General features: G+C 51.6%; 1 protein-coding gene across 1 annotated transcript; it reads right to left on the bottom strand.

Moving 5' to 3' along the window:
- Nucleotides 1-3204: 3204 nt before the first annotated feature.
- On the bottom strand, nucleotides 3205-6160 carry LOC128943474 (serine/threonine-protein kinase pim-1-like). Its single transcript, XM_054286410.1, has 5 exons — nucleotides 6149-6160; nucleotides 5395-6028; nucleotides 4952-5169; nucleotides 3497-3665; nucleotides 3205-3212 (listed from the first exon to the last, which is right to left on the bottom strand). The coding sequence occupies exons 1-5, from the start codon at nucleotides 6158-6160 to the stop codon at nucleotides 3205-3207; spliced, it is 1041 nt and encodes a 346-aa protein (XP_054142385.1).
- Nucleotides 6161-27815: the final 21655 nt, after the last annotated feature.

The following is a 27815-nucleotide window of genomic DNA, read 5'->3' as shown; positions in this document are numbered from 1 at the left end:
TGTCCCTGCATGGCTGATAAAATGACATCCTGCCATTAGGTGATGCTCCGCCCAGGAGGAGGAGCCAAGCATTCCTACCTGGATAGAATCTGAGGTTTGGAATTCCACAGCAGCCTTTTCCCACTGGATTCCCAGAGGATCAGCCTTTTCCCACTGCATTCCCAGAGGAGCAGCTGTCTTCTCCACTGGATTCCCAGAGGACGGAAGATTCCCCGGCCCATCTGCAGCAGCCTGGACCTTCAGAGGAAAACTCCACCCTTCTCCAGGATCCCTGCCCCAACAGAACCACACCTGGCACTGCAGGAGGGCTGCAGCCACCATTCACTGGGACTGCTGCCAACAGCCTGACCCACAGGGTGTCAGGTAGTGTTCTGACTCTGTCAGTGGTTTTGTTTGTTTGTACTACAGCATTTGTATTTTTAATTTTTCCTTATAAAACCTGTTATTCCTATTCCCATATCTTTGCTTGAGAGCCCCTTAATTTCAAAATTACAGCAATTCAGAGGGAGGGAGTTTACATTTTCCATTCCAGGGGAGGAACCTGCCTTCCTTAGCTGACACCTGTCTTTTCAAACCAAGACAATAACAGTTACTTTAACACACAGATATAAAATACATTTTAATATCTTTGAAAAGTCAATATTATAATATATGTGTATAACGATAGTGACCTTAAAAACATGGGGGTAGAAAGCTTACGAGGAGGGGAATTTCCAGTAAGGGAAGCAAAATTCCCAGTACTGGGACTGGGCCATGGGACCGACATCTACCATCATTCAGCGAGAGGTTTATTTTTATGGATACGTATTATAATATTGGCTTTTCACAGATATTAAAATAGATTTTATATGTGTGATGTTAAAGTAACTGTGTTGTAAAGATATAGTTTTGTTTTCTGTCATTAATTAAGCTTAGTGAAATAGCTGCTTGTGTTAAACTGCCTACTTGGATGGGATAACGTCCAATGCACACAGGATGAGGACACCTGTACAGATCTGCCAACTATCAGCACTCCCCGTCTCAAGGCAGAATGGACCAAGGCCCAAAAACTGGAGGTGATAAGAATGGACTAAAACCACAACCAAGGAATCTGCATGCCCTAAAAAGGCAGATCCAAGGAAGAGCCGTGCTAAACCGTTCTTGAAGCATGTAAACTAGTTTGGGGGTAAAGTTTGCTGTGCATGAGGGTCTATGAATATGCAACAGGCTGATGTAAGGGGAAAGGTATTTCAGGGGGATCCCCAGTGCCAAGATGCACCCGGCCGTGATAACCTTTGCTCCATGGTCCTGGTCTCCCATTGTCCTTTGTTAAACTTTTTACATTTTCACAGGAGAGTGAACGTGTTTTTCACATTTAGGAACGGTTTAAGTTTTTTTGTTTTTCATGGGAGGGAGTTTTGAAGAGCTACAAGTGGCTAATCTGCCTGCAACAAGGACCATTCCACGGGCTCTTGTCACCTTTCCTGACACGTCTGCTGCAGCTCATGGAGGGTAAAGCCCTGGAGGCTCCTTAGGGGCGGTTATGGACGATTGCAGGCAGTGCCTTGATGCCCTGGATCAGCAGTGCCCCCTCCTGGGAACCCCCACATTTTGGGGGAGAATTTGGAGGGTTTTGAGGAGATTTGAGGGAGATTTTGTCTGGGTTTGAATCCTACGCCAAATTTGGTGTCCAGGAGGTACCAAAACCACCCAAAATCCACCCAGAATTGACCCAAAATTACCAAAAATTAACCCAAAATTTCCTCCAAATCCATCCTCTGGGGGTTTGGGGGAGATTTGGAGGGATTTTAGGGGAATTTTAGGGGAGAATTTTTAGTGGTTTTGAATCCTATGCCCATTTTGGCATGCATGAGGTACCCAACCCCCCCCCCCCCAAAATCCACCCAAAATTTTTCCTGAGGTGGTTGGGAGGAAGTTTGAGGGAGTTTGAGTGAATTTGGGGGTTCCAGGGGAGATTTTATGGGGGTTTTTGGCAGTCATCATCATCCAAAACACAACACCCCATGCCAAAGCCTAGACCAAACCCTAAGGACTGTGCCCCCCATGGAGAGGAGATCAAAGAACTGCACCCCTTCTGGGGAGGAGATCAAAAGCCAGAGGAGACTGAGCTATTAACTCATTAAGTAAAAACGTATTCATTTAATCAAGTATCATCATTTCTGTTACTTTATCCTTTGTGATTAAGTCTCGAATGCTTTTCTATTCCTTGTTAATTTAGCTGAATAATATTCATTTTGGTTTTGTAAACTATTAAGTCATATTCCTGATCTTATATATGTGGTCCCATATGTCTAATAAACCACAAACTTACAATTTAGCAGCAGTTTTAATTGAGATAAAATGATACGATCAAATAGCATCCAGTAGTTACAAAAAGAAATTTGGCAGTGGTTTGGATAAAGCATAAGCAAAACCCATCGATCAGGGTATGGGGAGGGCTTCCCACCCTGCCTCACGTGCAAAAGGCAAAAGGATCCCAACACAACTTATATACTGTGTGCTAATACATATTCATCAATATTTTCCTGTAAATCTCCTCCTATTTCCGATTCTTGAAATCTACATCACCACAGCACACACAGCGCATGCTTCCGCTGTGGCTAAGGGGGCTTATGGCTCTTTGGTGCTCTTCTTGGAGGAAGGCCAGCAGTCTTCCTCGCTGTCCTCTGAATAACCTGGCAGGTTGTGCACGTGCCCCAAGTCCTGTGTTATGTAAGTAAGCACTGTGTTCCAAGTAAGCCTTATTATTTTATAGATAAGAGCACTATTTTAGACTCCCTGTCTGGAATTGTCCCAACTTTATTCATGTCACAGCCGATCCTGTCCTGGGAGTTGTCTTAACTTTGTCTTGATGCCAATTCTGACTTGGGAGTCTTCCTAACTTTTGTTCATCAAGGCCAATTCCAATCTCCTGTATACTTTTTCCCACATGTATCATCTACAAAGAAGCCCATTTGCTTCATATTAATCACATTTACATTTCGAATTATTTTCCAAAAATATTGATATAATTACAATTTTCTTAGCATGAACGACATTCATTTATCACAGAAGGCCAAAAGCTTGGAAAAGGATGAAAGAAACGCTCCGATGATGACAATGACAAAACAACCCAATTTATTTTTGACAGCAAATGAACGCCGGCCGCCCTCCAGCCCTCCCAGCCTGGCAGGCCAAGTGGGGCCATTCCCATGGCATGAGGCGCTAGCAGCCTGCGGAGAGAAATCAGAGAGCCACGGTCAGTCGCAGCAGGCTCCTGTCCCCCTGTCCCGCAATGGCTGTGCCCAGGCCAGGCTGCTGGCTGTGCTCAGAGCCCAAACCTCCCGAACCATTCTCTGTTTTTAGAGAAGGGCAGCGGGGCAGGCCATATTCCACCTCCTCTGCTTAATCACGGCACAGCAACCTCCTCAGCAGCTGCAGGAGCGGCATGCCCGCGTGCCCGCTGCCGCCTGCCCAGAACCCTTCTGCCAGCCGAGCTGTGGATCCGGATGCCCACCTCTGGAGAGCTGCTGCCAGGAGAGGAGCCGATCCCGCACCAGGTCCTCGTCCTTCTGGAAGGGGCTGTCCCTGCAGACCGTGGCCCCTGGGGTAGCACTGGCACTGGACGCGCTCCACGGATGCTGCAGGTGCTTCCCCGTCCGGTCCGGGCACCAGGTGTAATCCTCCTGGGAAAAACAAAGAACAATTGCATGAATGCCAATTCAAAACAAGACCTGGAAAAAAGAAAAAGCACAAAGCCTGCCACTGTTTCATGGGCCTGTGGAGAGTCTGACCACTCCATGGGAGAATTAAACCTGTCCACGGGTGGGGAAAATCCTCACCTTTCCTGCCCATAAACGCAGCCCTTCCTCAAGGGCCTGCAGAGCAGGCCAGCTGGGGCACAGCTTTGGAACCCGTCCCCCTCTGCCGCCCCCCATCCACATGGATGGATGCTTTTGTCAGGCTGGCTGCCCCCACCTCAGCCCGTGCCAGGCTGGCTGGCAGAAGCTGTCAGCAAGGCCAGGAGCCAGCTCCCCTTCCACAAAAAGCAGCTCGGCGGCCAGCGGAACAATTAATATTCCCCAGCGCTGCCGAGCGGGGAACCTCCAGCACGTGGCCAGGCCGAGCCCTGCCGTGCCTGGAAGCACCAGCATCCCCCCGCCCCTGCGCCGGCTGGGGACTCATCTTAAGTCCATCGGGGTGCAGAGCGTGTCCTCCAGGCAGGGGCCACAGCCAAAGCCAATCAGCCCTGCCCTGCCAGCGGCCAGCTCCAGGATGGTGTTCCCAGCTCCACGTCGTGCTCCAGAAGAACATGCCAGCTGTGCCTCGGCTTGCGGGGACATCACGATGCCATTGAGCTGCAGGGGGATGTTTCCCCTGTCCCAGTCCGTGGCACCTTCACCGCACTGCCACCACTTCTCCAGTGGGATGGGCAGCATGGATCCGCTCCCTCCACAGCTCACGGGGACCAGCGGAAGCATCTCCTTGGCTGCGCTCTCTCCTCAGCGCTGCGGCCACAGGGAAATGCTCTGGGGTTTTCTTCCAGCGCCACGAGACGCGTGCCGCTGCTACATGCTGGCTCCTGGATCCTACTGTGCACAGAGATGCATCTCTGCTGTCTCCTGGGCCAGGCAGGGCTCCTGCAGCCAAGAATGCTCAAAAAGGTCCTGCAGTGATGGCCTGTCTGTGGGGTCCATGCATAAACATCACCTGATGAGGTGCTGGCACTCTGCGGAGAGAAACCAGAAACCGCCGCTCAGCGGGACAAGGCTCCTGTCCATGCTCTCCCACATTCCACAATGCCCAGGCCACCAGGAGTGCTCAGAGCTACACCCAAAAGCTTCCTATTGATCCTCTCTTGCAGAGGACACCAGCACAGAGGCGCAGGTGCCACCTCCTCCAGCTGAGCCCAGGAGATCCACCTCCTCACCAGCTGCAAGAGTAGGATGCTTATGTGCCAGCTGCCTCTCACAACCCCGTTCTTCCCCTCATGCCTTGAAGGTGCATCCCCACCTTGAGACACCCGTGGTGGGAAGAAGAGCTGGACCCTGATGATGTCCTCATTGGTGTGGAATGGAAGGTGCCTGCAGACCAGCTCATAGAGCAGGATGCCCAGGGACCAGATGGTGGCTGGCTGGCCATGGTAGCAGCCAAAGAGGATCCACTGGGGTGGGCTGTACTCAGGTGTTCCTATGGGACATGGGCGCAGCTCATCAGGCCCATGCTGCTCCCTCCCCCCCAGCCAGCTCCCGTTCCACAACAGCCAGCCACTGCCCTGCCAAAAAGCAACTTGGCTACAGCTGGCTGAAGAAGGATTCCCCCTCCTTCCCTCCCTCCTTCCTTCCCTCCCTCTTCCCCCTCTGCCAGCCAAGGGGGGAACTTTGCTGCCCTGCTGGGCCCCGGCTTTGGGCTCACCTGACATCTGGGTGTAGAACGTGTCCTGGAGGATCGTGCTGCAGCCAAAGTCGATGAGCTTTGCCTCACCTGTGGCCAGGTGGACGAGGGCGTTCTCGGCCTTGATGTGGCGGAGCAGGACACCGTGGCTGCTGCGGCACCGCACGGCCTCCAGCACCTGGCGGAGCAGCCCCCGCGCCACGGGCTCCGTCAGGAACCGCCGCTCGTGCAGGAAGTACCAGAGGTGCTGACAGCGCTGTGGATGCTCCATGAGCAGCGCGAAGCCCTCGGGCACCTCGAACCAGTCCAGGAGCCGCACGACGCCGCTGAAGCCAGGCCACGACACCTTCCACAGCAGCGCCGGCTCCAGGAGCACAAGGGCGCCCTTGCGCTGCGGGGGGACCGCAATGCCGTCAGCGGGGCCAATGCTTTGCTGCGCCTCGGGCAGCCCCTGCCCAGCCCCGCCGCGGCTCGCCATGACCTGGCCCGGGGCGCTGCGCGGCCCCCGCTCACTCCACGCTTGCGCTTGCTGCCCTCGCTGCCGCCCTGCCGGGCCTTGCCCGGCACGCCCCGCCAGCTCCTCCCGCTGGCCCCGCTCACTCCCCAGCCGCGCCCACTCCAAGATGCGCTCCTGGGACACTCGCTTGATGGCCACCTGCGAGCCAAGGCCAGCGGTGGACTTAAGATCACGCTTGGTTAAGAGTGTATAAGCCGGAGAACACGCAAATAAAAAAGACTTCTTTCTTCTCGTACCCTGATCACGTGTGTATTTCACGTCTGGCCTCATGGCGACAGTTGCCCCATCTCTGGGTCAAGAAACAAGTATTGTCTGACAGGTAACTTGTCAACAAACTGAGAAAGAAATTAGTACCTGGGCATGCAGATTTCTGAAGGGAGGAAAGAAAAGTGTTGACAACAATAAGCCTGAGTTTTAAATGCCTGAAACATTCAAAAATGACATGTTTTGGGATATTGTACCAGATGTTAGAAACAGTTCAAAGAAACCACAACGCATTAGTATCTGGACTTCAGTGCCAACTATGCTTTGAAATGTTGGTAAAGGCACTTTGTGTCAAAGATCCAGTTCCTGTTGGTCACTGTGGATGTAGATCAAAATCATACCAAAAAATCCATGTCCAAACCAGCAAGAATGAGACTTTTGTCCTTGGCAGTAGTTTCCAGGTGCTCCTGGAAATCACTAGGCCTAGACACAAAGATGTGTATTCAACGGAGGGAGACAAGCACCGTGCTTAGCTCTAACTGTGACCTTTGCTAGCAGATCTTACTAGCAGGTAATAAATTCCATTTGTTCTGCTCTTAGCCAGAGCCAAGATGGGAATCACAGTTTAGATCACAGGAGGAGATCACAGGAGCCTCAGTTTTTCCAGAAGAGGAGAAATACAAAGGATAGTAAATTTGGGTTGGGTTTTCAGGGTGTTTTTACAAATCCATAGACAAGTGATGAAGCTTAAAAGATGACAGCAAAGGAAAATCAACAGATATGCTGAAAGTGAGTGAAGAGGAAGGAGACTTTAAATTCACTGAAAAGCTGCACAGAAAGCTTCTCTACTTTTTGCAGTTGCTTCAAGTTTGAAATGACAAAGTCTTGTAGCACTTCCAACTTATCTTTATTAATTCTAGATTAAAGACAATCAAAACTGTGTGCTCCTGCTTACAGTATGAAGGAAAGCACAGGAAGCCATTAGAGTAAGAACAATTGTGTTTAGAAGGCTGAGGCAGCCTTAGGGGTAGGAGGAATGGGGAGGCGTGGAAATCAGGCCTGTGGGCACCATTCGAGGAGCATCCAGGCCCTGAGCAGTCCCTCACAGTGGGTATCCCAGCAGATGGAGTCCAAATGCAGCCACAGCTGGGTGGGAAAAGTGCCGGGCTGTTGAGCGGTGGTTAGCAGGGGCTCCTGCATCAAATTGCTCCCTGACAGGTGTGGTATGCTGTGTGTGTGTGTGCCCAACAGCTGGCAACAGCAGGCTGGCCCAGATGTGGGAAAAGGCCAAGGAAGCAGCAGAGTGGGAATGGAGCTCTGAGGAGGCCCTGGTGGTTGCACACACCCGTGGGGGATGAGGCTGGCCCAGATGGGCCCTGGGGCTCTGGGCTGAAAAGGGGGGAAAAGAGAAGCAGGGAGGAAGGGCCAGATGCCGCTATGACAATGCCATTCTATCCCATAGGTGACATAGTGAGAGGAGGGTGGGAACCAAATGGTGATTGCTGCTGATGACTGTGACATCTCCAAGACAAGAGGCCCAGAAAGGACTGCACATCTGCCTCCTAGTGTTGTCCTGAATGTGAGCTCATCTCCTGGTGTTCATTACCCGCAAGTCTCTCAGCTTCCCACGGGCATTCCACACTTCAGGTAAGCAAAGCTGCTTACCTCACTATGTTCTTTAGGCCTCTGAAAGGGACTGTCCCCTTAGCTACAGCCTGGCAAGGAAGGGAGTCTTACAACACTCTGGATATTTTAGACTTTTATTGGCACTCAGGCTGAAACAAAGCATCCCCTCACTACTTCTGCATCTTCATCCTTCTGTCCTGCAGGTGGCCTGTTCAGGCTGACAGATTGGAGCACCTGCAAGCTCCAGTTGGGCTGCAGCCCAGCTTTTCCTCTCACAGCTTAATTCTTATTATGACAATTCTTTCATTTCTACTTATAAGATACCTCAGTGCTTCCCTAAATTAACAACACTCTACTCTAAGCTAAACAATCCTCTATTATCTAAGCTATCTATGTTCCAAATGTTGGGATTCATAAAATTTGAGGGTTTTGAGAAAGTGGTAAAAAAGACAGGCCTCAGACAGCAGATTTGTGAACATTGCTAATACAGCAAAAAGTTTTGTAAGCAGTAGAGCAGACATGAGAAATAGAACAATAAGCCCCTGTGATTTGCCCTTATAGGTTGCAACAAGTTTATTTAATGTATATCTTTAGAAGGTTAGTATGAATGAGCCTCTGTGCTTTGTCTCTCATAAACGAGCCATGCTTTGTCTCTCATAAACGAGCCATTGTGTTAGAAAATAAGTCCTTATTTTGTTAACTACTGTTACGTGTGTTTCATATGACTGGATAGAATTATTGTGAATATGTTTTGCTTTATGTGTGATTGGCTGAAACTTAGGCTGAGAGGGTTTTATGCTACCCTGTAATGTGATGTTTCCTTGGCATTCCATTTGAATCAGCAAGCTGTAAACATATCCTGTCTCCATTGTCCTAACAATGTACTGAGACTGATGTTTGAAATAAACAGCTCACGACACTGATTCAGAGTGTCCCGTTCCGTTTGTGACTGTATATAGCGTGCCAATGCCACCATAGTCCTTAGAAGTTGATCCCTATATTTCCTAATTTTTTTAAACTTTCATCTTTTTGAGAAAGAAAAAACAACAGAGTTTTAAATGGAACCTAACACACCCAACCTAACCTAACCTAACCTAACCTAACCTAACCTAACCTAACACACACGTAATCTAACCTAACCTAACCTAATCTAACCTAAACTAAGACCTAAACTGAGCAAATATGAAAACTGTCACATTTCCTATCTAGGGCACAGCTCCTCTTAATACTTGGGCGACGGCTGAAGCTCTGCCTCAAGATGACACATCCCCTTTTCCCTCCTCTCAGCTGGCAGGGCATAAGGGTCTCCTCAGGTGCAGGTGTCTCCTCTCCAGTCTACCTGCACTTGCTTGGCTGAAATGATCAGAGCAGCCAGGCTGGAGGCAGGATGGCCTGAGGTCACAAAGGGATGCTGCCCAGAGGATAAAGAACAAAGAAAGGAACTCTTACTTTCCAGGATCCCATCCTCATGGGCTCAAGCAGGATTCCCTGGCTACCAGGAAGACACACCAAGAGCACCAAGGGCAGTGTGTCCCCCTGCGCCTTCCTGTCCTGGGAGCTGTGTGTGCCACGTGGCCCACACTCCTCCTCATCCCTTCATGCAGGTGTCCTCAGCTGACAGGGCTTTTTGCCCCTTTGCTTTTTCTTACCTGCAGGAGTTCCTGGGCAGAGCAGCGCCTGTCCTCGTCTGCCTGCAGGCAGCAGTGGAGGAAGTCGTGCAGGAGAGCCGAGTGGTGCCTGGGCTTCTGCAGTTTTGGGGGCCCATTCCTTTCTATCAGTTCAAAAACCTACAGCACAAAGATGCAAGAGGACACTGCACCTCCTCCTTTGCTAGCCACATCAGCTCTCTCCATGATAGTGGAGCTCTGGGAAAAGTTAAAGATAGAATCTAAAATGTTAATCTTTGTGCTTTTCCCAGATCAACGGCACCTGCGTAAGCAGTATGATAAATTACATAATTGTTAGATGTGATGATTGTTTAGTAATTAAATATAATTACTATATAACCAGAAGAAGAATAATTAGAAAATATGTTGGAAATTCAGAGAGGGGCTAAATTTATGTATACAATAGAACAATATAAGTTTAATAATTAACATGAAAGTTATATAAAGATAGAGTATAAAAACATGATCATTTCCAATGTATGGTCAGAATCAAATTTGGGTAATACCCTGATTCCCAGAGCTCTTTAATAAAAAGCACTGCATATAATCGCTCCGTGATTATGTGTTTTTGAACGCTAACATTTTGGCAACTCAGATGGAACCGTTGTGAGTGGTGCTGAGCGAGTTCGCGACTTGATCACGCTCCAGCCGGCACTGAGGGATTCTTGGGGAGCCCATTGGCCGCGACCGCTCCTGCCGCTCACAACGTCCCCGGGAGAAAGGTAAGGTGCTTTTTATACTTTGGTTTGGTTTTGGATGCCTGCCAAATAAGACGCAGCAAAAGCTACACTTGGTTGGGCTAAAGGAATTCCTGTTGGTACAAGCCTAGGCGCCGTTCCATAAGACAATCACAAAAGCATTGCGGGTTTGGCATTTGTGGTGTATTTGAAATGGAGAAATTTAAAGGGATTTTGGGCAGTAACACCCCTATCCCGCAAACTTCTCCTTTGGGGTGCTTATTAGCACATTGGAAACAGGGTAACTTTGGGGAAGAATTACGTAAAACTAAGTTGATTGATTACTGTAATTCATGGTGGCCAGAATATGCCTTGGAGAATGGTGAAAAATGGCTAAAATACAGTACTCTGCAATATAACACTATTTCGCGGTTAATGTCATTTTGTAAACAAGAAGGAAAATGGGATGAAGCCCCGTTTGTTGATCTGGTTTTCTATTTACAGGGAAAGCCAGAATGGCAGGATGAATGTGGATTATTAGTGGTTAAAACATCTGCAAAGTGTGGGGTTTGTGAGGAACGTTGTTTAGAACACTTGGCATTAAAAGAAAGCTTGAGTAGGGAAAATTATACAGATGTTGAATTACAAGTAGGTCCAATAGGAGCTAAGAAAGCTACAAGAGAACCTAACCCTATCCCACCTGTTTCACCTGTTTCACCTGTCCCTATCCCACTACCTGCTCCTCACCCACCTAGTCCTGAGCCTGTCTCGTCTAGTACACCTTTCCCTCTTTATCTTCCTCTCCCATCATCACCCGGTCCCTCTTCCTCGGAAGATGAGCAAAACCTAACTGTGACAGAAAGGAGAAAGAGGTATGCGAGTGAAAAAGATAGCAATGGTAATGAATCAGTGACCCCAATTGCCCACAGAACCCGGAGTCGGTCAAAGCTTGCCCCAGTTGTGCATAGAAAAGGCATAAGCAAACAAAAACAGACTGTGATTGCCCCCTTACGACAAAGTGTCGGAATGGAAGGGCCAGTATTTGTAAAAGTGCCTTTTTCCCCTGCAGACTTAGTTATTTGGAAACAGTCAGCCGGAACTTATAGAGAAAATCCTGATAAAATGGCATGTGTAGTAAAAATGGTTATGAAAACTCAAAATGCTGACTGGGATGACATACAAGTAATATTAGATACTCTGATGGATTCTACTGAAAAAGAAATGGTACTTAAGGCAGCCAAACAGAGGGCAAGAGAAGATATTAGAAATGGGCTAGTAACAGAGAATTTAGATGTGAATTTCCCAATTGAGTATCCAAATTGGGACCCTAATTTATTGTGCGATATGAGGAAATTACGTAAATAACAAGAGTGGATCCAAATAGGAGTTCAGAACGCTGTGCCCAAAACTATAAATTGGTCCAAACTATATGAGGTTTGACAGGAAAAGAAGGAATCTCCCACTGCGTTTTTGGAGAGGCTTAAGGAGGTAGAAAGGAAATATACAGACCTCCAAATGGATACAGAGCAAGCAAAGGTTCAGCTCGCTCTCATATTCTTGGGCCAATCACAGGATGACATTCGTAGAAAATTGGAAAAATTAGAGGGGGAAGAATTAAGGAATTTGGATAAGTTACTTGAGGTTGCTTGGATGGCATATAGCAATCGGGAAAAAGAAGCTAGTAACAGACAGCAGCAGAATCTATTGGCAGTAATACAAGGAGAAGGTGACCCAAATTTCAGGGGACGTAACAGGAATATCCGCGGTAAGAGACCAGTCACACAAAGATTAAGCCTGAATCAATGTGCGTATTGTAAGTGGGAGGGGCATTGGAAGCGAAATTGTCCAAGCTTGAATAACCAGTTTGACCAGGGCAATCAGTTCCAGCAGGGAAACGCTGCCAAAGCCATGGTGTTAGGAGAATATAACTAGCTGAACCTGTGGAACAGGTTCAAGAACTCACCACAAATATAGAATAGAATTTAATCCACCAATATTTCCAGTAAAGAAAACAAATATCTGAATATAGGTTAGCGCAGGATTTGAGAACAATAAATAAAAAGGACATTTATCCAGTGGTAACAAATTCTCACAAATTGCTAACATCCGTAAAGGGGATTTATAAGTGGTTTACTGTAATTGATTTAAAAGATGCCTTTCTCTGCACACCCTTTGAGAAAGAAAGTAGGAAACTGTTTGTTTTTGAATGGGAAAACCCAGGGAACGGAAGAAAGACCCAGCTCACCTGGACATGACAAGAACTCGCCGACCCTATTTGGAAACTAACTGGCAAAGGAACTGGAGATTTGGACCAAAAATGGGCTAGTACCAAGAGACCAATACTTATTGTTGCAGTATGTTGATGATATACTAATAGCTACAGAAGAAAAAGTAACCTGTATAAAGATAACCATTGAGATTTAAATTTCAGAAGGGCAACAAAAACTAGGTACTAACCATATCCAAGCTATTTGTGCTATTCCAGAGCCCCAGAATTTACATGAGCTGCGAGTCTTCCTCGGGATGGCAGGATGGTGTCGCTTGTGGATCATGGACTATGGATTGATTGAGAAACCCCTGTGTGAAGCTCAGAAGATGCAGCCATTCACCTGGGGCAACCACAGAAAGAAGCCTTCCTAAAATTAAAGGAAGCACTGACAACTGCTCCGGCATTAGGGTTACCTGATCTGTCTAAAGATTTTCAGCTGTTTGTACATGAAAGGCTGCGCCTAGCACTGGGAGTCCTGACCCAACGTCTGGGAAGCTGGAAAAGGCTGGTGGGCTACTTTTCTGAACAACTCGACAACATAAGTGCCGGGTGGCCCCCATGTCCGCCGGCAGTCGCAGCTACTGTGATCCTGATACAAGAAGCCAGGAAACTTACTATGGGAAGGCACATAGATACCTATGTACCACACATGGTAACCACTGTCTTAGAACAAAACGGGGGCCATTGGCTATCTCCCAGCAGGATGATGAAATTCCAGGTAGTCCTGACTGAGGAGGATGATGTCACATTAAAAACAACTAACCTTTTGAATCCAGCTTTGTTCCTAGGTACCACAACTGAAGAAGGCCCATTAGAACACGACTGTGTAGAAGTAATAGAGTGCACCCATTCAGCAAGGGAAGACCTGAAAGACGTCCCACTAGAGCAGCCGGAGTGGGAGCTGTTTACAGATGGGAGCAGCTTCGTGGAAAACGGAACCAGACATGCTGGATATGCGGTAACAACAGTCAATACAGTAGTGGAGGAAAAGGTATTACCACCAAATACATCTGCCCTGAAGGCAGAACTGGTTGCTTTAATCAGGGCACTAGAATTAAGTGAAGGGAAAAAGGTAAATATCTGGACTGACTCAAAATACGCCTTTGGAGTGGTGCATGTACACGGAGCACTGTGGAAAGAAAGAGGACTGTTATCTTCTCGGGGTATGCACATTAAACATCAGGATGCAGTCCTGCAATTGATAAAGGCAGTACAAAAACCTGAACAAGTGGCAATCATACCCTGCAAAGCACACCAACCAGGAAACTCCAAAATCTGTGCGGGAAATCGAAAGGCAGACTGGGCAGCCCAACAGGTTGCTCGAGAGGTACAAACAACAATGGCATTGATACCTTTGAAGCTTAATGTATCCCAATTCAATTTACCTCCAAAACCAAAATATTCAGTAGAAGATGAGAGACTGGCACGTTTGCTAAATGCACAAAAGAATTCACAGGGATGGTATGTGACTGCACAAGGACAAATAGTGGTACCCCCCTTGATAATGAGAGAAGTTCTATAAATTAAACATAATGAATGTCACTGGGGAGCAGAGGCATTGGTAAAATTGCTAAAGCAGAGTTTAATTTCAGTACGGATGTTAACAATGGCAAAATCAGTAATGACAAAATGTGATATCTGCTTGAAAAACAACCCAGTGGCCAGGCGACAGGCACAGCTAGGAAGAATTCGGGTAGGAATAGAGCCAGGAGACTATTGGCAGGTAGATTTTGTAGAGCTACCAAGGACTTGAGGATACAAATACCTGTTAGTGGGGGTTGACACATTCTCTGGGTGGCCAGAAGCCCTTCCCTGTCGCACGAACCAAGCAAAGGAAACAGTTAAGTGGTTACTACAGGAGATTATTCCCAGATTCGGGGTACTCCTAGGGGTATCATCACATAGGGGACCCCATTTCATAGCTACAGTAGTAAGAGAGGTAAGTAGATTGTTGGGGATAACTTGGGACCGACACACACCGTGGAGACCCCACTCAAGTGGACAGGTAGAGAGGATGAATCAGACACTAAAAAGGCAAATCAGTAAAATATGCCAAGAAGCCAAATTGCAGTGGCCCCAGGCTTTGCCAATAGCACTGTGGAGGATTCAGATAAAGCCTAGGAGTGGGATGTCAGTCAGTCCTTATGAGATATTGTATGGGAAACCATGTGAATCTCCTGAACCCTAACGTACATGTCACAGGAAAGCAGGAAGTGTATAATTATGTTCTGTCTCTAGGGAAAACTTTAGCTCGGCTCCGGAGTATCCTCGTGTGGAATAGACCACTGACTCTCGAGAACCCAGTTCATAACATACATCCAGGAGACGAGGTGTACATCAAGAACTGGAACGAGGAACCGCTGAAAGAAAAGTGGAGTGGACCCCATCAGGTACTACTGACCACCTTTACAGCAGTCAAAGTAGCCAGTGTGGACCCCTGGATTCACTATACCCGAGTGAAGAAAGTCCATCCTGGATCACAGACTGTATAAACTCTGGAATGAACAAAGGCTGCAGATAAGATGTGTTTAATTGCTTTCAGAATGCTATCAGTAATTGTGCTAACATTATGGTTATTATTATCTTTGGGATGTGGAGTGCAAAATGATCGACTAACCATTCTTCATTCTAGAATGAAGAGAGAGGTACAAACAGAAACACAGGTGATAAAGGTTTCTAATGCAGTTCAGGCTGAGAATGTAATGATTGGATTAGTCAAAGATTTTGCCAAAATGCAAAACACCAGTCGAATAACTGCCTGTCTGCCAATGCCAAAGGCAGCAGGAGACCCAGTAAATTGGAGAATCATAACATCAAAACTACCTGAAATACAAAAGAACAAAACAATTACATGTAAACAGGTACCCGAATCGAGGCAAGTTACAGAAACCACTCTTGTATGGAAATGTTGGGACAGTGTGTGGTCTGTGAGTATTCTTCCAAGATTCCAATATATGGCAAACACCCCTTGGTGTATTAAGTGGGAAGGCCCTGAGAATGAAACAGATCCAGCAATAACGAACACTGACACTAGTAGCAGAACGAGGGCAGACAAAGTAAGTTGGTGGACATGTAATAAAACTTACAACTGCACTTCAGATGATGTAGAGATAAAGCAGATGCCACCCCTGGCAATAGCCCTACAAATTGGTTGTGCTTGCAGAGGGATCAAACATAAACAAGGCAGAGTGAATTATAGAGTAATTATAGGGTGTACCAGGGTTACAGTCTGAGGTCCAGGACAATTTGTATGGGCAGCAAGTGATGGTACCTGGACAACATATCTGCCTGTAGACGGGAAAGTAAAGGAGATTACTTTAGGCCTCCCAACCTTATGTCCAATTTGGAAAAAGTCCCCATTTAATGGAAAACATGAACTTCTGCAGATAAGAGCAAGACGAGAAGTTCTAGACAATGAAAATCCAGATGACACTTGGCAAGAACCCTCTACTGGAGTGAAATCTGGATGGGCCCTAGAGTCATTGCTTGGTCCTATAGCAAACTATAAGAGCAGAGAGATGCTGTGCAAACTTACAGGTCAGGTAGGTAGACTGGCAAGAGTCACCCGGGAAGGATTTAAAGAATTAAATATACAATTACAAGCCACCACAAAAATTACTTTACAAAATCGATTGGCCCTAGATATGTTACTCCTGAAAGAGCATGGAGTATGTGGATTCTTAAAGGGACAAGTTGATCATTGCTGCATTCATATCCCAAATGTAACTGCAGATGTTGAATATGACATCAATCAGTTGAAACAAATAGAGCATGAAGCACAAGAAGAGCAAAAGGGTTTGGCTACAGGCTGGTTAGGAAAAATCTTTAATAGATTAGGGTGGAATGTGAGTTCATGGATTAAAATCTATCATTGAGAGTGTGATAATCTTACTAATTGTATTCTTAGCAATTTGGTTCGTTTACAGCATCTTAAAGGGAGAGATACAGAAGAAAACATCCTGGAACCAGAGGATAATAAAGGCACTAACACGAGATCCACGCCCACCATCTTCTGGTTCTCCAGTTCGTAACAGCATCCACGACAATGTTTACATCAACCCTGGATTTGAAGAACCAAGTACGAACTGAGGAATAAAGGACTGTATCAAGTGAAAACATTTACACCTATAGTGAAGTGAAAATGCTTTCAAAGGGGGGAGAATGATAGTGGAGCCCTGGAAAAAGTTAAAGATAGAATCTAAAATGTTAGGCTTTGTGCTTTCCCAGATCAACTGCACCTGCGTAAGCAGTATGATATATTATATAATTGTCAGATGTGATGATTGTTTAGGAATTAAATGTAATTCTTATATAACCAAAAGAAGAATATTGAGAAACTATGCTGGAAATTCAGAGAGGGGTTAAATATATGTATACAATAGAACAATATAAGTTTAATAATTAACATGAAAGTTATATAAAGATAAAGTATAAAACATGATCCTTTCAGATGTATGGTCGGAATCAGATTTGGGTTGAATATACCCTGATTCCCCGAGCTCTTGAATAAAAAGCACCGCACATAATCCCTATGTGATTATGTGTTTTGAATGCTAACATTGCCAGCAGTTGCTCCAGGTGCTCCTGCCATCAGCCCCTGCAGGAAGGAGCACAGCCCCTAATGCACGTGGGCTTTGGCTCTCTGTGGCACAGAAGCCCCCGGGGGCACAGGTCTCTGGGGCAGGAGACGGGCACCAGCACTGCCAGGGCTCGGGGGTGGCAGCTCTGCTTGGGCAGGGACTCTGCCCCAGCTGCTGATGGCAGCGCTGCCCGGGCCCCAGGGCCCAGAGCAGCATTGGTGCCCAGGCCCACACGTTCCTTGTGCGAGTCACACCCGTGGGTTTAGGATGGCCACGGGCCGGGACGTGTCCCAAGGAGGCCGTGCCAGCTTCCCTGGAAGGGCCTGTGCCCTTCCCAGCGCGGCTGCGTTGGCAGCCCTGGGGGCTCCTTCTGCTGCCCTGGGCCCGCAGAGCCGGGCAGCGTTTGCTGGTGGTCTGAGCCCTTCCTAAAGATCCTGTCAGGCTGCCTTACACACCTGGGGCCAGGCATTTTTTCCAGCTTGGGCCACTTTGGCTGGGCTGGGGGCGGCCCCAGGGCAGGCGGCAGTGTGTGCAAGGGCCCTTGGTGACACACTGCAGCACGGTCACTGTGAAATGGAATGGAACCCGGTGTCCAAGGGCCCTTTGTGACACGTGAGAAATAGAAGTGTGCCCGGGTGCTGGGAGAACGCAATGGGACAGGATGGGACAGAGCAGTGCCGTGAGGAGCCCCCGCACAGCGCACTCGTTCGTGTCCCACCTGGAAGTTTTCTGAGGCGTTGTTCTTTTAGCTGAGCTCGAGGCCAGACCACAGGACTTGCTGACCCGTGGTCTCCCAGATGCTTCTCTTTCGCAGCTGCCCTTGAGGGCAGCGTGTGGGACTTGGTGCCCTTGGAGCATTTCCAAGGTATCTCTTCTGCAAGAAGCTAGTGTCACTGACATGAAGCACAGAACCCCAGGAGTGCCCAATCTGGCCTGGGGGGAAGAGGAGGAAGAAGGCCCTGGAGCTGCTTCACCACTGGTGACTACACAGTTGGAGCCATTCCAGCCACCACAGGAGGGTGAGTGGCAGAGCTAGGCCACAGGACTGGTGCCTGCAGCCAACTTGACCCTATGCCATGCCATGCCATGCCATGCCATGCCATCCGCTGGGGAAATGCCCATGGAATAGATGGAAGAGGGGCCGGGCAGACACCCCGCAGTGGCCATGCTCCATCCCCTGGGCCATCCCGGGGCTCTCCCTGCCTGGGGAGCGCAGGGCTGGGCTGTGTTCTCTGGCCTCTCCCACAGTCCCTCAGCGCTTGCTGCGCTCACTCTTTGCCAGATGCAGCCCTGGAGCACACTCAAGAGCAGGAATCCAGCCGTGGCCGCTTCCGCAGCACAGCGCAGGTACCTGCAGCCACCTCCACCTGGGCTGGGCCTGCTGTCCCTGCTCAGCCCAGCACCGTGTGTGCAGCACTCCATGCAACATCCCCGGCTTCCTGCCCTTCTCTTACAGTTGGTCTGCAGATTCATGAAAAGAATTCGGCAGGAAGAGGGTATCGCCATGGGCACTGGGCTCAGAGCACATTCAGAGCTCCTCGAACATGAGACCAGCGTGGCCCTCCTGTGTATGCTTGTAGAGGAAGTTTTTTACAATCCAAAGCAAGTAAGGAGCCTGTGGCCAGGGTTTGATCCTCCCAGGAATTGCTTGGGCCTCCCAAGCCACCCCTGCTGGTTGCTGTGAGCCTTTGGGTCCACATGGCAGTGCGCTGGGAAGGGAAGCACTTCTCTGGGGAAGCTGGGAACATTGCTCCCTCTGGCAGCTTTCCAAGTCTCCCCATGCCTTCTCCAGGTGCCTGCCATGGTGAGGTTCATCCACCAGAGGATAATGGCCAATGATTGTGATGAGCACAGGCTGGACAAGGCCCTGCTGGACCTCACCGAAGCACAGCCAAATGACGCAGTCATCACGCTCCTGCGTGTGGCCCCGTCCTGTGACAGGTATGGGGCCCACCTGCCCACAGGGCTCAGGCCTCCCCAGCCCATCACCCTGTACAGCCTGGCCCAGGTGTCTGAGCAACAGAGACTTCCAGGGCCCTCTGGCTGCTCCCTTTCCCAGCCCTGGCATGTCAGCCCCTGAGTCTGCTGCCATGCTCCCTCCCTGCCCCTCAGGGCTCTGTCCCCACAGGGCTGGGCTGGCTGGCTGCTGCTGGCCAGGGCCAGTGGGCAGAGGCAGAACTGGCAGCCAGCTCAGCTCTCCTCGTTGCTGTGTCTGAGACCCCTCTGAGACATTGCTCTGACCCCACAGAGCTGCCATGGCCATGTGGAAGACCATCATGGGCTCAGCCAGGACTGCAGAGCTGGCACAGCTGATCATCTTGGATGTGCTGGAGAGCTGGCCAGAGTACAGCACGTGCACCTCCGATGGGGATGAAACGGGTGTCTTTGCTCTGGCTGTGAGTTTCTGCAACTGGCCTTTGCTGGCCCCAAGGCCGCTTCTCCAGCAGCTCTCCATTCTCCTTCCCCCACTGCATCTCTCTGCCTCAGGCACTGGCCTGAAACCTTGCCCAGTGGCAGCTTCAGGCCCACCAGGCCCCATGCTCCCCCTGCCTCTCTCCGGGCCTCTCCCTGCCACGCTGGGGCCCTGCCACACGGACACCTTGGCACTGAGCGCTGTCTCGGGGGCTTTGCCCTTTGCAGGCAACCGTGGTGACGTGGAAGATCCTCCAGGAGCCCCATGTTCCATGTATATTGAAAGTGTATTTCCCCTGCCTGTTTGTGCATCTGCTATTCCAAGTGTTTCTCAGCACAGAAGAGATGCCAGAGGAGGTCAATACATTCTGGAAAGGATGCCAGGAAGAGCACGGCCTTGCCACCAGCCCCAACAGGTGCTCCATGCCACTCCTCCTGTCTCTGCCACATGGCCTGGGAAGGAGCCAGTGCTGCCAGTGTGACCTGGGCTTTGCTGTGCTCACAGGTTTGTAGTGCAGACCCTGAAGTCCCTGCTTTGCCGAAAGCAGTACAACGTTGTGGTGGTGGCAATGGAACGCAGGTGTGGCTGGGACACACTGCTCTCTGCTGACACCCGCCACTATGCTGTGGGTCTGCTGGCCAGGTGAGACCCCCTTATCCCCACTGCCTCCGACAATTGTGCCCTGTGCCCAGAGTGACCCACACAGTCCCCGAGGTCATGGGCCAGACGGCCTTGTCACTGAGGGACGGCCAAGCAAACTGGAAAGGCTAGGGGAGGAAGGTGGCCAAAAGAGCCGCCTCTGAAGTAGCCCAAGGGCGCTTGCAGGCTGTTGGAGAAAGACCTGACCTGTGTGAGTCACTCCTGTGAGAGGTTTTATTCTCCTGGCTCACAGTCTTGCTGACTTTTTCTCCTGCCAGGGAGATGTCCTGCGTCTCCATACCCTCCTGTTCCCGAATCCTTCACTACCTGCTCCGGCTGCTCAGAACACGGGAGCCACGCTGGGATCTGCCCGCCCTGGCGTTCCTTGTGGAGGTGAGCCTCAAGGCCAGCGCTGCCTGGCTGAGCTGCCTCCCAGCTCTCTGCCCTCTCACAGCCACAGCTGCCAGGACAGTGCCCGTGCCCTGTGCTGCTGCCTGGGCCCAGCCCTGTGCGGCTCCAGGCTCCTGCTGGCCGGCTCCCTGTCACTGCCCTGTGCCTTTCAGGTCCTCGAGTTCCTGGACTTGAAGGAACGTGATGCTGAGAGAGTCCTGCGAATCTTCTCAAGGTACCTGCAAAGCGAGTGCAGCGAGAGGCGTCGCCTGGCGTTCAAGGCCCTTCTCAAACTCACTGACGATCCCTCGATGGTGAGAAGGGGGCAGTGGCTGAAGCCGTGCAGGCAGCGTGGGGCTGGGCAACTCAGTCGCTTGGCCTTGCCTGGGCTACAGGCGCTGGGGCAGCTGCTCCCAGCTCTCCTGCCTCCCGCTTCAGCTGCCCCAGTGCTTCGGGACAGGCCTTTGGCCTCTGGGCCCTGCAGCAGCAGGGTGGTGTTTCACAAAATTGCGTTCCACACAGACCAAAAAAATGTGGAGCCTGACTAAAAGACTTGTGGGGCTCCTGCGGGATGAAGATGGAGAGATAGTTAAGGTAACAGTCATGGTGCTCAGCTTTATAATCTTGGAGAAGGACACACCAATACCCAGCCCCATCGCCCTGCAGCTGGCTGAGGGGCTCCTGCCACTCTTTGACCATGTAAGGCTCTGTGCCCACAGCCATGGCCACTGGCTGCTGCCCTGACACTTGGTGCCTTGTGTAAATGCAGGCCTGCACCCAGGTGAGCCCCTCACAGCCCATGCTAAGATCATCTTTTCTTCTCTTCCTACAGGATAACGGCCAGGTGAAGCAGCTCTCCATATTGCTCTTCCAAACATTGCTGAGTCTTCCACTGGAAAAGAAAACAAAGGACCTGAAGACACAAGTGCGCCACAGCCTGCTCCCACTTTTCTTCCACTGCCATGATGGGAATCGGCGTGTGGCACAGGTGAGGACTTGTGGGCTGCTGGTGTGCCCCTGGGAGGGGACTCAGCTGCCTCCTGCTCTGGTCACCTCCCAGGCTGCATCCTCCCCCAAGCTGTGGCACGGGGACATGGGTCCTGCACCCTGGGCTGTGTGGCCATATCTGGGACTCTGCTGCTCTCCAGGTTTCTCGGGAAACGCTACATCGTCTGGTCAAGTTCCTGAAGAGGAAAGATCTAGAAAAACTGGTGAAGAAGGAGAAACTCTGGATTTTTGCCAATTGCCTAGTAAGGACAGCCTGCAAGCCCCAGCCTCAGCCTGGAGAGGGCCCCTGAGGGCAGTACTCAGTGTGCGGGCTGGGCAGCTGTGCCCCTGCCCACTGCTGCAGCCAGAGGCCACACGGGCTCTTCTCCAGGCTCCTGTGGGCCCGAGCCGGGTGCCCATGGAGCCCCGGCCCGGCGGGGCTGCAGGCCAGCACCGCGGCTCCCCGGGCAGCAGCTGGCCCTCTGCCCCCTGCCCCCGGGAGCCCTTGGCCAGCGGCTGCTGGCCGCGCCTCAGGGCTCTGCAGCCAGGGGAGGCCAGGGCTGGGCGCAGGCAGCACCTGGCCCAGGGGCTGAGCCCGCGCCAACCCTTCCCTCCTGCCGCTCTCTGCAGCTGGCAGAGGACAAGCGCCGAGCGGCCGAGTACCTGCACCAGGCCCTGCCCTACCTGGAGAGCCCACAGGAGCCCCTGCGAGAGGCGGCCGTCAGGTTCATGGGTGAGCCACCAGCCCGGGCTCCCTCCCCGGCCTGGCCCGCCACAGCTCGGCCCCAGCCCCGCCTGGTGCCCCCGCAGCGCCGGCCGGGCCCGACGCCGTGGAGCCCCGCCTGGCCTGGGCATTGCTGCTGCTGCCCTCTGGCAGCCGTGCCCTGGGGTGGCAGCGTGCGGCAAGGGCCGGGCTGAGCCCTGCCGGGCCAGCAGCCCGTGTGGCCACAGCGCCGGCAGCGCCGCTGGCAAGGAGCTGTGCCGCTGGGGCCGTGACAGACTCTGTGTCCACAGGGATGGCTGGGCGGCACCTGAGGGGGAAGCAGCGAGAGTTCCAGCTGATCTGCACTGGTGAGTGAGGGCAGCGGGCTGCCAGCGTGGGCTGCCGGGGAAGCTGCAAGCCCTGCCCCGGCTGCTCACACACAAAGACATTTCAGGGCCATGTGGGGGATTCGTGGCTGCTCTTCGGGCTGATCCCCTTGCTCCCTGCTCCCTCCTGGCCATGGCAAGAGCCGGCTGGGATGGCCCTGGCAGGGGCCTCTCCTCAGCTCCCCACAGATCCAGGATCTGATCTTGGCTCTGTTCCTCTGTCTTGCAGCCCTGGAAGACATGGCAAATGACATCAGCCTCTCTGTGAGAAGCCTGACAATTCAAACTTTGCATATTCTCAGGGCACTACACCGAACTCAATATTTCACTTTTACGAATTTGCCCGACCTACTTTGCAGGGTGTGGAAGACAGGGCCACAACTGCTGGGGCTCAGCTGGCTGTGCTGCTGGAGCTCTGCAGAGAGATGATCCCTGCTGGTGCCACCAGAGCCAGCATGGATTTTTTCAGTTTGTTCAAGACTGTTCTTTTCTTCTTTTTTTTTTCTTTTGTATGTAAATATAGAATGTGTTATTATAGAGAGAATCCCAGGATCTTTATTTTGCTGCCCAGGGTCCATAGGGCATAGAAGAAGAAGGGAAAAATGTGCTTGTGCTCAGCCAGCTGCCCAGGCGTGCAGTGCTGCAGGGAAAATGGCCAGAAGCCCCTTGGCCTTTGGTGGTTCTGCTGAGTTCTTTGTGCTGCCCACAGAGCAGCTGGGCAGGGGCCAGAGCTGTGAGAATCCCTGCCAGAGCCATGTCTGGAGATGGCCACAAGCCCAGGGCCAGGCAGGAAGTGCCATCCGTGTCCTCCTGCCCAGGTGCTGCTGGCTGCCTTGCTGAGGGCTCCCAGATGCCTCTGGATGGGGCTGCTCTGGAGCTGCTGTGGGGCTGCAGTGCTGCTGCCGGGCAGCTTGGCCGGGCTGGGGCAGCCCCTGAGGGGCTGGGGCGCTGGCAAGCCCTGAGCAATGGGCTGTCAGAGGCCACAAGCAGCCCCCTGGCAGCTGCCTTGATCCTAACAGCTGCCTGCTCTGGCGCTTCCTCAGTGGGCGGTTGGAGGGACCCCCTGGAATCAGGCGTGGAGCCCTGGTCCTGGCCTTTCAGGGCTGTGAGGCCAGGAGTTGTGGGGCTGGGCGTGTGCCCTCCCTGTGCTCCAGACTGGAGCCCCTGGCCCCTCAGCCTTAGGCATTGAGCACCACTGCCTGCCTGCCGAGTCTTGTTCCTGTTGCCGTGGGGGAGGCCAAGCTTTGTGGTTTTAGGCCCCATTGAGCCAGAAGAGCAGCAGCTTTGAGCTCAGAGGGGCCACAGAAAGGCCCTCTGCACAAAGGGCATTCCTGGCTTTCCCAGGGCAGGGACACATGAGATTGTGGCAGGTACCTTCAGGGTGCCACGCTGCCTTTTGCACTGGGCCACCTCCCTGTGTGCAGGGCTAGCTCTTTGCTTTGCTGTCCTCGGCCTGTTGCCGTCATGCTCCTTTGGCTGCCTGCAGAAAGGGGCAGCCCTATAAGGAGGGTGAAAGGCCCCGTCTCCAACATCTCAAGGGGGAAATGGAGCTCTCCCGGTCCTCAGCCCATGCTGTAAGCAGAGCAGAGCCTTTTCTCCAGCTCTCATGGATTTCTGCCTGCTGCTGGCCCCTGGCCCCCATGACCCACTGCACTCGCTCTGAGTCACCTACAGGATGGCTGGTGCCTCTTCATTTGCTGATGGGACGTGAGGGGCACTGAGAGAAAGGTGGGTGTCCCAATGCTGAGGGCACACTGAGCAGACTTGAGGCTTCCCCAGCAGGTTGCAGGTGCCTTCTGCGTCACTGAAGGGAGAGCAGAAGCCCTGCATACCACTGAGGCCAGCGAGAGTCCCTGAGGGGAGGCGGGTGTCTGTCGTGTCCCTCAGGGTACGGCGGTTTCACTGAGGGAACGGGAGCGTCACTTGAGGGGGACACGGGCACGCCTCATGTGGCTGAGCGCACATGCCGCTGGCTGAAGGGACGCCACGGCCGCTGAGGGGCCGTGGGCTCGCCCTGAGGGACACGGCAGGGCCGGGCCGGTCCCCGCTGCGCCGCCGCCCGCTCCCCTCAGCCGCAGGGAGCGTTTCCCGCCCAGGCGTGGGTGGCCCCGCCCCGCCGCTCCCCTCAGCCGCGGGCGGCAACTCGAACCCGCTGGGGCCGCCCCGCGGGGCCGGGCGCCGGGCGGCCTTCCAGAAGCCCTGGGAGAGCTGCCCCGGGGCTGCCCTGCACTCAGACACACCGAGGAGCATGGGGCAGCCTTGGCTCAGCGCCAGGGAGTGTTTCACTTTGCCAGGGGTGAAGCTGCAGTAGCTTAGAGGGACAGAACTTCCTAGCACAGGACTGCTGGAATTTCCTGGTGTCACCTGTAGGGCACAGAATGAACGTTTGGGCTTTCAAGTTGAGGTAATCATTGGACTGTGAGAATAATGAAATCAGAGGTGATATGTCGAGTACATGTAGTGGATGTTTGAGCAGGAAGATCTGAGATGATCTCCAGGGGAATAAATTTCTTTTCAGGCAAAGTCTGAGTAATTTCTAGAGGGTACATATAGATCATTTTGTGACAAAACCTGAGGTAAAAGTTATGGCAAAGCCAAAACATTTGGGGATAAAATCTCAGGTTCTCTGCCTTCCCACTCCCTCATGCCATGCCCCACCAGGGCAACTTTGCCCTCCCTGTGCCCAGCCAGCCCAGCCTGGGCACCTCAGGGGTGCCCCCACCCTCCTGCTGAGGCCCGGCCTCGAGGGCTTCTGCCGCAGGCCTGGGAGACGCTCCTGGGCAAGCGCCAGAGCAGCCGGGTGCCAGGGACAAGGCGGCTGCCTGGGGGCTGCTTGTGCCCTCTGACACCCAATTCCTCAGGGCTTCCCAGCACCCCGGCTCCTCAGGGGCTTCCTGGTGTTCTGCCAATTGACTGAGGTGATAAAAAGGACACATCACTGGAAATAATGTTCTTCTTTTACTGTGAATATGAAGGAACCACAATGTAAGATGATACATTCAATAAAAAATATGCTTTTGGGTTAAGTGACAAGCAGTAACAAGCAAGGTAATGCACCTAATACAGTAGTATAAGAGAGAAATGAGAGCGATTCAGAAAGATGCATCACCAGTTGCCTAAATTGTTTATCATCTTGCAGATCTGCACTTGCTGGTGAGTCCCATTTTACACCAAGGACCTGGGGAACCATTCCCCGTAATTGGGAAAATCCTAGGTCATCTGTTCACACAGAGATGAGATCTCCAAATTTGCCCCAAAAGTGGGTCCAGCTTTTATAGACCAAAGAGAGCAAATCAACATGACTCAATTATATTTTTAGCCCAGAAACACCTGCAGGTGATGGCACACTTCACAATCAGCAGGACACACAGCCAGGCCAAAGCCCAGACCTCTGCTGGGAGGGTTTCCCCTCAAATACCCTTCAAACGAACCTCTCTTCAAGTCAGTTGGGAATGTTTCTTCAAATGATCTATTTCTGGCACCTAGCCCCACAGTGTTATGTGAAAGTTTCTAAAGCAGCTGCTTTGGAGTCCAAGAGCCACCATTAAGAGTCCTTGTCATCTATTTCCGGCTAAATCACACTTAGGAGCATTTGAAGGGTTTGGACCGAGCGAGAAACCAGACCTCTGAGCTTTTTAGATGATGCCATTTCTTTTTCTTATCTTCTACATTGATAGGAAGGATGAGTTTGGCTCACATCTCCACTACAAGGCTCAGGTCACAAGACTTCTAGTTCAAAGGCCTTTTAAGGATTTATTGGCCAATAAAACATTGCCAACAAGGATATGTATGTTTCTGACCCAATCCTTCAATATTTCATTCTATGGACTCATGCTCCAGTGTAAGCTTTCTTAGGAAATCATGTTCTGACACACAAACCTACAGCACTGCAGTCTAAACTTCGTGTTTACTGATTCAACTACTTTTATTTTTTCTACATCTAAAACTCTAAAATGCTAAACTTTCCTCCACTTAGCTTAAGGTTTCTGTGCCTTATACTAGAAATCTACATTCTCGCTTCTAGCACCTGAATTTGGAAGCCCTTTGCAAGGCCTCAGCTCAAATCCTGTGTTTAACTGTAGGCCTTGGCTAACAGGCCCAAAGATCTGAGAACTCCCTGCATTTCTGTTTCCAACAACACTGATGCTGTCAGTTCCAGAGTGCCCAGGAACCACCTTGCAAGTCAACTCTGTCAGGATCAAGGCAGCTGCCAGGGGGCTGCTTGTGGCCTCTGACAGCCCATTGCTCAGGGCTTGCCAGCGCCCCAGCCCCTCAGGGGCTGCCCCAGCCCGGCCAAGCTGTCCGGCAGCAGCACTGCAGCCCCACAGCAGCTTCAGACCAGCCCCATCCAGAGGCACCTGGGAGCCCTCAGCAAGGCAGCCAGCAGCACCCAGGCAGGAGGACACGGATGGCGCTTCCTGCCTGGCACAGGGCTTGTGGCCATCTCCAGGCACGGCTCTGGCAGGGATCCCTGCAGCTCTGGCCCCTGCCCAGCCGCTCTGTGCGTAGCACAAAGGCTTCAGCAGAACCACCAAAGGCCAAGGGGCTTCTGGCCATTTTCCCTGCAGCACTGCACGCCTGGGCAGCTGGCTGAGCACAAGCACCCTTTTCATCCTCCTCCCCTAAGCCCTGCCGATCCTCGCAAGGAAAAGATCCTGGGAGTCTGTCTACTATACATATTTTTATTTACATACAAAAGAAAAATAAAAATATGAAAACAAAAATCTTGAATAAAAAGAAAATCCCTGCTGGCTCTGGTGGCCCCAGCAGACAAGAGTCTTCCAGATCAACTTTACACAGAGTTCCAGCAGAACAGCAAGGCTCTGTGGCACAGACGAGGCCGTTTCCTCCATGGGCTGTGGAACTCATCTCGCAGCTTACGCCACGTGGAGTAGGGAGCCCTCTGTACAGCCCAGAGAACGAACCCAGCTTCAGCTGACAGATTTCTGATGGCAGGACTGCTGTCATATGCCATTTCTTCCAGGGCTTCAAGAGAGAGGAACAGAGTCAAGGTCAGGTGCCATATCTGCAAGGAGCTGAGGAGAGGCCCCTGCAAGGGTCATCCCAGCCGGCTCTTGCCATGGCCAGGACGGAGCAGGGAGCAAGGGGATCAGCCCGAAGTTGCAACCAACAAATCCCCATGTTGCCCTGAAATTTCAGTGTGCTCTGCTCACGGGAGCAGAGCCCTCCACAGCCGGGGCAGGGCTTGCAGCTCCCCCCAGCAGCCCCTGCTGTCAGCCCGCTGCCCTCACTCACCACTGCAGATCAGCTGCAGCTCTTGCTGCTGCCCCCTCAGGCGCCGCCCGGCCATGCCTGTGGACACAGAGTCTGTCACGGCCCCAGCGGCACAGCTCCCTGCCAGCGGCGCTGCCGGCGCTGTGGCC

The sequence above is a fragment of the Melozone crissalis genome, unplaced genomic scaffold, assembly GCF_028551555.1.
Source record: "Melozone crissalis strain CALT ecotype California unplaced genomic scaffold, PUWL_Pcris_2 ptg000046l_1, whole genome shotgun sequence".
Lineage (NCBI taxonomy): Eukaryota > Metazoa > Chordata > Aves > Passeriformes > Passerellidae > Melozone > Melozone crissalis.
This window is presented reverse-complemented; position numbering and strand designations above follow the sequence as displayed.

What these genes read in the sequence shown, in the direction of transcription:
- LOC128943474 (XM_054286410.1), bottom strand. An exon ending in GTTCTACACCCAGATGTCAG is followed by an intron (nt 5,170 to 5,394) that starts GTGAGCCCAAAG and finishes CATGTCCCATAG; the next exon opens with GAACACCTGAGTACAGCCCA. An exon ending in ATGAGGGGAAGAACGGGGTT is followed by an intron (nt 3,666 to 4,951) that starts GTGAGAGGCAGC and finishes TGTTTTTCCCAG; the next exon opens with GAGGATTACACCTGGTGCCC.